We start from the raw sequence: 8,284 nt of genomic DNA, 5'->3' as shown, positions 1-8,284 counted from the left end.
CCAATTGCCCCCCCGCCCCGGCTCTTATACTCAAAAACTATAGTGTTTCAGCATCATTCCTGTTTTTGTAATATATCATTTGGTTTTTGCAGAAAGGTTAGTAATTGTGGCTACTTCTTCACACACAAGGGGTAGGCCTTCATTATTTAGAATCTGTGAGCTTCAGGTAGGTTCTAAATTTGTGAGCTTTAGGAGTTCCCCAAAGGGAACTACAACTTCCCAATGATGGAAGCACAGATAAATCAACATAAATGGAACATACATTAATGTGCGAGAATGTGTGTAGAGGTTCTCTAAGGTTGGCATAGACTGTCCCCAGAAGTATTTTCATGTCACTTAGGCTTGGGAGTGAGCACTGCTCTACCTGCATGAAGCTTTATTTTGAATAAGTAGAGGGAGAAGGGAGAGCAGGACTTCATCTAAAATCAATTATAACCCATCTCTGCTTGAAATGTGCTACTTTCCAAGAGCAACTTTAGTCTTTGAATCTGTCATTGAATTAGAATGATAATAAAAATAAGCACTTTAACCATTTCACCTTGAAAAAAAATTACAAGGAGTTAATTGGATGCTTGGTGCTGCACTAGAAGTGAAATTTGAGAGGGCTCTAACCCCTTTCATTGAGTTTATCATTTACGTCTTAAATAAGAATTTCATGAAGTTGGATATATGCCATTCAATTAATAAAACATTTAGTTCTCAAAGCTGTTTTTCCTTTTATCCTGACTCACTCTGTATTATCTTTTTAATAATAATAATAATAATAGCTACTCTTTACAGAGCCTAGTATGCGTCAGCCGTTTCCACATTCCCACAAGGAGCCTAGTTGTTCAAATTCACATAACAGATATAGAGGAAAACCTAACCAAAAACCCTGATATATCCATCTCCTAATCCTGGCTTTTGCCAGTTACCCTGTCCTACTGTGTCATCATAACTATAATAATAATGGAATGACTTCCTTATTCCCTTCCTCAGTGAAAAGATTTTACCTTTATTCATATATTTTGAAAAATTCATACATATTTTTCTAAGTGTCTTTGTATCTGTAAATTTCAGCCTTCTTCATCATCTTCTCCTACCTTGAAGTCTATCTAAGGTAGAAACTGCGCCTGCTTTAAATGCATTAAAAGTGATAACTACACATCTAGTATTTTCAGCGATGTTGCTGACTTAAAATATTGGGCCTATTGTCCTTTACTATCCTTACAGTGTCTTGGAAATCCCAGTCTTTTAGCATCATTAACACTTCCCAGACTGACTACCTGGGCTACTCATGCTCTTTCTTGAGGTTGTAGTTGAAAAGTTGCTTCAAGGAAATCTTTCTCTGGCCACTTCCCATCATATCCACCCTAGATAAGTATCACGCCTTCTCTGAGTTTCCTGCTACTTTGTACTTTCCACCCATTTTAGAGCAAACCCCTCTATTCCAAAGGCTCAAGGATTGTGTCTTATTTGTTCACTTTGGGAAAAAGCATCCACTATAGCACTTGGTACATATACAAGCAATCGTAAAAGGAATAAAAATCCCTTCAAGTGTATTGGGCTGGCTTTTTGATTATTTAAATACAACCAACATAAGTGTTTGGCACTGTGCAGAGAGCAGGCTTGCAGACTGACATTTAGGGAATCCATCCCATAATGGTTATCATCTTCCCCTTTTCATAGATGTATCAGGAAATCATGCTTGCACTTAAAGCTGCAAGCAAGGATGACTCGACCATAACTGTTGTAACAGGTAAGACATTTTCTTAGATTCCTTTTGTTTGTTTGTTTTTAACAGGAGAAAATCAAAGTGTAATACATGCATGGGGAATTCACATAGATATAAATCAATGAAAATTCCAAAGACAGTGAGGCAACATTGGATATGTAAGGTATTTGGCAAAGGGAAAAAGGGGAGTAACAGGGTATTAGAGTTCAGCAGAGAGACTGGGAGATTTACAAGTAGTTGAGGAAGAGCAAAACTTTTCTTAGATTTCTTAATTAAATTTCTATTTTGGGGGATTTCCTACTAGATAGGAAATTGAGTACATAAGCTCTAAGATCTTGTCCAGTACTAAGATAATATAATTCTTAAATATATGAAAAATTTAATAGGCACAAAATGGTATTTATAAAAAGCAGATACACGTAAGGAAAGTAGTATTGGTACTAAAATTGGGTACTTGCCAATAATAAGAGAAAAGTAATCTTGGCAGCATTACTATGTGAAAACTTTCTAAATACGTTGCCGTAATAGAATAATGAAGCAAATTACAGAACATCCACTAGCCTGTATATTGCACAAGCATTCAAAAGTATAATTCTAAAGATCAACAGTATAGAAAATGTTTAAGATATTAAAAAAATTAAAAATATATCATTATTGTGATTATACTGGAAAAATAAGATGGATGCCCACGGGCCTGGGCTGATGAAAACATGGAAAATGGAAGTTGTTGGATTTGGATGGGCATATGCATAGTGGGGACTCAGATCAACTTGAGGTAAATCCTGGGTTCACTCCTTACTCCTGTGGGTGACCTCTGCTTCTGAACGGAGAAGACAGTGTTTTACTAACGCCATTGAATGGATGAGATGATGACATGAGATAATGCAGGTAAGGGGCATGGCACACAGCAGACACCTGTTAGAAGTAGCTGTTACTGTTTGTAGGCATGGCAGAAGCAAGAGTGATTTTATTTTAAAATTTTCATTACAATTTGTAAAATAAATAATTATCTAGGGATATCAGATATGTCTTAGTAAAAAATAGAGGTGTGGGGGAGAGAACTCTAATAGCTGATTTGAGGGAGGAATAAAAGGGAAGAGTTGAAAATGGCCCTCGTATTTCATTTGTATGCTCATATAATTTAAGAGAATAAATAAAAGAAAAAGAGTCTAGAAATAGCATTGGTTTGATACTGGAGAAAAATGTTTTATACTTTTTAAATGAACTATTCTTAATTAAAGTAAAATATAGGTACATGGTATTTTAAAAAACAAAAAAAACAAAATTAAAGTTACATAACAAAACTAAATTTCACTCTCCTTGGAATCCCAATCCTGCTTCCTAGAAAAACTCAGTTTTCCTTGAAGCCTTTCAGAAAGTTGTCTGTGTATATACAAGCATGTGTGTGTTTGTTTCCCTCCACTACAAAAAAACAAAAACAGAAAAGGAAGCATATAATACACACATATTATACCCACCTTCCTTTCTTAACATTTCCTGAAAAATTGTTCTGCCAGTACATACACTTCTAAGTTTTCCTCTTCAGGACTACAAAGTGCTAGTATTAAATTTTTTGGATTTCATAATTCATCATTCCACTGTTGATGAACATGTAGATTGTACTTAGTCTCTTGCTATTGAAATGATGCTGTAGTAAGTACCCTTGGATGTATGTCTTAGAACTAACATGCAAAATATAGGCTGTATTCCTAAAAGTACGATTCCTAAGTTTAATAACAATGATAATAATGGTTAATATATATATATATTACATATATGTAATATGTAATACTTTCTGTTTTCCAGGCACTCTAAGCACTTTAATTATTTTTAAAGTTTTCTTTTAATTTCTTAATTTTTTTAAGCTTTCTCATAACAAGACTATGTGACTAGGCCCTATTATTACACTAATTAATAGGTAAAAAAATTGAAAGATTAAGTTTTGATAAATAGTGCTTTCACTCATTATTTTCTATATGTTTTCCACTTTTAGTTTCTAATTCCTCTTTGATCTAATCATTACATGATAATATTCCTTTAATTTCCAGAAAGTTTATTTGGGGGTTTCCATTTCTGTTCATTCCTAGCTTTATATATTATAATCAGAAATAATCAGTTTTACTAATTTTACTTTTTTAGAATCTATTAAAATTTAGTGTATATTACTATCTATTGAAAATTCTATCTTGAAGATAAAGTAGAAAATGACCAATTTTTATATCCTCCAGGAGCACTTCAACAGTTCTGTGCTATTTTATATATGTGATAATGTACAATATAATATATGAAAGATAATTTTAAGTAATACATTTATTCTTTTTTAAATTTTTTTTAATCCTTACCCAAGGATATGTTTATTGATTTTCATTTTTTAGAGAGAGAGAAATATCAGTGTCAGAGGAAACATTGATCGGTTGCCTCCCATATGTACCTCGACCAGGGATAGAACCCAGAACCTAGGTATGTGCCCTGACCAGGAATCAAACCCGCAACCTTTTGGTGTACAGGACAGTGCCCCAACTAACTGAGTCACCCAGCAAGGGTTATCATCATTTTTAAGGTGTAGAATTTAAATTGTCAATTTATATTATTTTGATTCCTCAAATTATGTTTTTTCTTCTAATGACTATCTTGGATGGAAAAAAATGAATTAAAGGCATCTATCACTATTTTGTTTGTCACTTTCTCCTTTGTGTCAAAAAAAATAGGCCTTTGTTTTAAAGCATGTTTTTATCTTGATGATACTAAAAGATTTATGATTAGTCTCTTCAATATGGAATTTATCCTTTATTGCCAACTGGCCCTCTAGCTCATTTAATGCTTTTTGCCTTGAAATCACCTCTGTCAAATATTAATGCCATAACACCTGCTTCAGTACTGTTTTCACTTGTCTGTAAACCTTTATTGATCTTTTAACTTGACACTTTTTTGAATTATTTTTTTATTGGCTGTTTCATATAGCACATTTTTTGGGTATTCCTCCTCTGAATGTATGTGTTTTTGTTGTAAAGGTTTGTGTATATGACAGATATGTTGGGTTTTAGTTCTGGCATCTTACATGCTGTCATTTATAATGCTTCCTTTAATTGTTATTTTTTACTTGATAGTCTGTTTCTCATTTTGCTTAGTGTGTGTTTTATTCCTCACCGTTTGGAAGCTTTTTACTGCTTTTACAGCTTTATGTGGTGCACGTAAGCATCTCTATCTTCTATTACTCCCTTCGGGCAGTATCTGTTGGTTGCCTCCATGAAAGGTGAGGAAGTGAGCATGAATCCCCTGATATCCCTAAACCTCTCTCCAAGTGTATAATCTGTTAAATAGAGCTCCATTATTTTCTAGCATCGAATGTTGCTGGGGAGATATTTGAGACTACCATTAATTTTGGTTTTAGTCCTTTAAGATCATTTTTTTTCTCTAGATGACCATGGGATACTTTCCCATTTTATTAAATCACTTTTCCCTAGGCAGTGCACATCCTTTTTAAACTGATTATTAAGGCCTTATTTTAAATTTTCTTTGATAATATCTCTGAATATTTTTGTTTCAATTTATCTGTTCTCTTTGAAAGAAATTCTAGTTATAGAAAAGTAATGTTTGGTCTGCTGGATCTGTTATCTATTATTTTCTCAGAATTCTTAACTCTGTTGTCTTCCATTTGTTTTGCTCAATTGTCTCAATCCTGTATTTCAATGCCTTGATTGCATTTTTAGCAATGTCTCTTCTCCTTTTACTGCTTCTAATGGCATCATTTCTTTAATGGTTATGGTTTTCTCTCTCATTTTTTCCTGGATTCTCTCAGGCATCTTTTCATTTCTTTCTGTTGTCCATCACTTCTATTTTGAGTCCATAGGACAGCTCAGCTCTTAATGTTTTAGGTAGGTGGGTAGGTGGGTGGATGGATGGATGGATGGATGGATGGATGGATAGATATAGGATAACCATAAGCTTTTTTGGGAGAAGATTTATTGCTCAGAAATTTGTTGAAAATACTATTTATGACACTATTTCCTTCTAGTGGAATCAAGGAAGAAATTGAGGAACAAACATTATGTAGGAATACTGCTGAAATTAATACAGCTCTTTGCTTCTCATTACCCCACATGTAACTGTGTAAAGCCCTGCTTACAAAACAAACATGTCCTTTGAATCTTTCCTTTGAAACTGGCCCTCGAGCCCATGTGATCTCTGTTTCTGCTTAAGTCTCCAATGACCATTATGTAATTAAATCCACATTTTCAGGCTTTATTTGACTTTCCCTTCTTCTTAAAGCTCTGTCTTCTCTAGGCTGTAGGGGCACAGCCTGCCCCTGGGTTTCCTCCTGTTCCTGGTTCTCTCTGATCGCCTTTGCAAATTCATCTTCTGTGTGGCCACCAAATGAAGTATTCCTGAAGGTTTAGCCCTAGGCACTCTCCCTTCTTGATCTGTGTCCTCCCTGGACCCTCTCATCCATGCCTACTATTAAACTTCAGCAAAAGTCTTTAGCCTATGATTCCCATGTCAGTATCTTTAGTCCACGATGCTCCCCGGGGTTCCAGACTGGTATGGGTGTCACTTCCCACATCTCTACATGGGTCTTTTTTAGTGTTCCAAATTACAGTGGTGGTTCCATATGTACCATTATGTAGATCAGAATCCTAGCATTAATTTTTAAAATATTTTTTATTGATTTTAGAGAGGAAGGGAGAGGTAGAGAGAGATAGAAACATCAATGATGAGAGAGAATCATTGATCAGCTGCCTCCTGCACCCCCCCCCCCCCCCCCCCCACTAGGGATCAAGCTGGCAACCCGAGCATTTGCCCTGACCAGGAGTCGAATCATGACCTCCTGGCTCATAGGTCGATGCTCAACCACTGAGCCACGCTGGCCAGGCCCCTAGCATTCATTATTGATACATGTCCCTTCCTCAACTTCTGTGTCCAGTCTAATCTCATTTCACTTTATCAATATCTCTGGAAGAATCGATCTTTTTTTCTTTCTGTCTTCTCGGCACTAGTCCAAGCCACCATGGACTCAGTCTGAACTGAAGTCAGCCCATATCTAGTCTCCCTGACTTCCTTTTGCCTTCTTCTTTCTCATGCCCAGTCCAGTCTCCTCACTACATTCAAAACAATCTTTTCCAAATAAAAAACTATTCCTCCCCCATTTAAAAGTCTTTAGTGGCACTGTGGCGCTTCAGTGGAGAAAGAAAAATCTTTTAACAAATGGTGCCAGAGCAACTAAATTTCCATATGGGGGAAAATAAATTTCAATCCCATCTTACACCTTACACAAAAATTAATTTATCCAAGCATAAAACCCAGAAACATAAAGCTTCTAGAACAGAACAATATCTTTGTGACTTTGGGAGAGGCACAGATATCTTGGACAGGAAAACAACAAAACAGCATTAGCCATAAAAGAAACAATTTATAAATTAGACTATCAAAATTTAAAATTAATATAAAGTTATAGGCTGGAGAAAAAATATTTGCCATATAAAAATCTGATTAAGGACTAATATTCAGAATATATAAAGAACTATTGATAAGATGAACCGTCAGATTTTTAAAAAATATATTTTTATTGATTTCAGAAAGGAAGGGAGAGGGAGAGTGAAAAACAATGATGAGAAAGAATCATTAATTGGCTGCCTCCTGCACACCCCCTACTCAGGATGGAGCCAGCAACCCGGGTATGTGCCCTTGACTAGAATCAAACCTGAGACCCTTCAGTCTGCAGGCTGACACTCTACCCACTGAGCAAAAACAGCTAGGGATGAACGATCAGATTTAAAAACTGGATAAAGACTTGACACTTCATAAAAGAAGTGAAAAGGTTCTCAATATCATTAATCAAAGAAATGCAAATTAAAACTACCCTGAGATATGTCACCCACTAGACTGGCTAAAATCCAAAAACAGACAATATCAAATATTGGTGATGATGTAGAACAACTGGAACCCTTCGACATTTCTGATATGAGAACATTTTGTAGTTATTAGTTGGCAACTTGTTATAGAGTTACACATCAGCTCAGTGACATACCAATGCAAAAATTCAAGATAAATTAAGGATATATCTATAAAAAAAATTTGTACAAAGAACGATCATGGTAGCCTACTTCACAGTAGCCAAAAACTGAAAGCAACAAAATGTCTATCAAGCCCAGCCAGTGTGACTCAGTGGTATAGTGTCAACCTATGAACCAGGAGGTCCTGGTTCCATTACCAGTTGGGGCACATTCCCAGGATGTGGGTTCGATCCCCAGTAGGGGGCATGCAGGATGCAGCCATTCAGTGATTCTCTCTCATCATTGATGTTTCTATCTCTTTCTACCTCTCACTTCTTCTCTGAAATTAATAAAAATATATTTTTTAAAAATGTCCATCAATAAGAGAATAAATGATCAAGTTATCCTAGTATATAAAAAAGCCAGGGGCTGTCACGACCGAAACAACTGGACGGACGACCGAACAGCAGGTTGCGTGGGGTGACCAGACCGGCAGGGGTACAATTGGGGGTGACCAGGCTGGCAGGGGGGCAGTTGGGGATGACCAGGCCGGTGGGAGTGGCAGTTGGGCCAGGCAGGC

At 36.0% G+C, this 8,284-nt stretch overlaps 1 protein-coding gene across 2 annotated transcripts in view; it reads left to right on the top strand.

Moving 5' to 3' along the window:
* The window catches only part of ECI2 (enoyl-CoA delta isomerase 2), a 26,528-nt gene that overhangs the window by 5,915 nt on the left and 12,329 nt on the right, over nt 1–8,284 (top strand). For both annotated transcript variants that reach the window (XM_006766420.2, XM_015565714.1), the window contains one exon: nt 1,669–1,738. In XM_006766420.2, coding sequence (XP_006766483.1) covers nt 1,669–1,738 — 70 coding nt within the window. The remainder of the gene's footprint in view (nt 1–1,668; nt 1,739–8,284) is intronic.

Source organism: Myotis davidii, unplaced genomic scaffold (genome assembly GCF_000327345.1).
Source record: "Myotis davidii unplaced genomic scaffold, ASM32734v1 scaffold540, whole genome shotgun sequence".
NCBI lineage: Eukaryota > Metazoa > Chordata > Mammalia > Chiroptera > Vespertilionidae > Myotis > Myotis davidii.
Note: the sequence above shows the minus strand (reverse complement) of the source record. Positions and strands in the feature narration are given on the sequence as shown.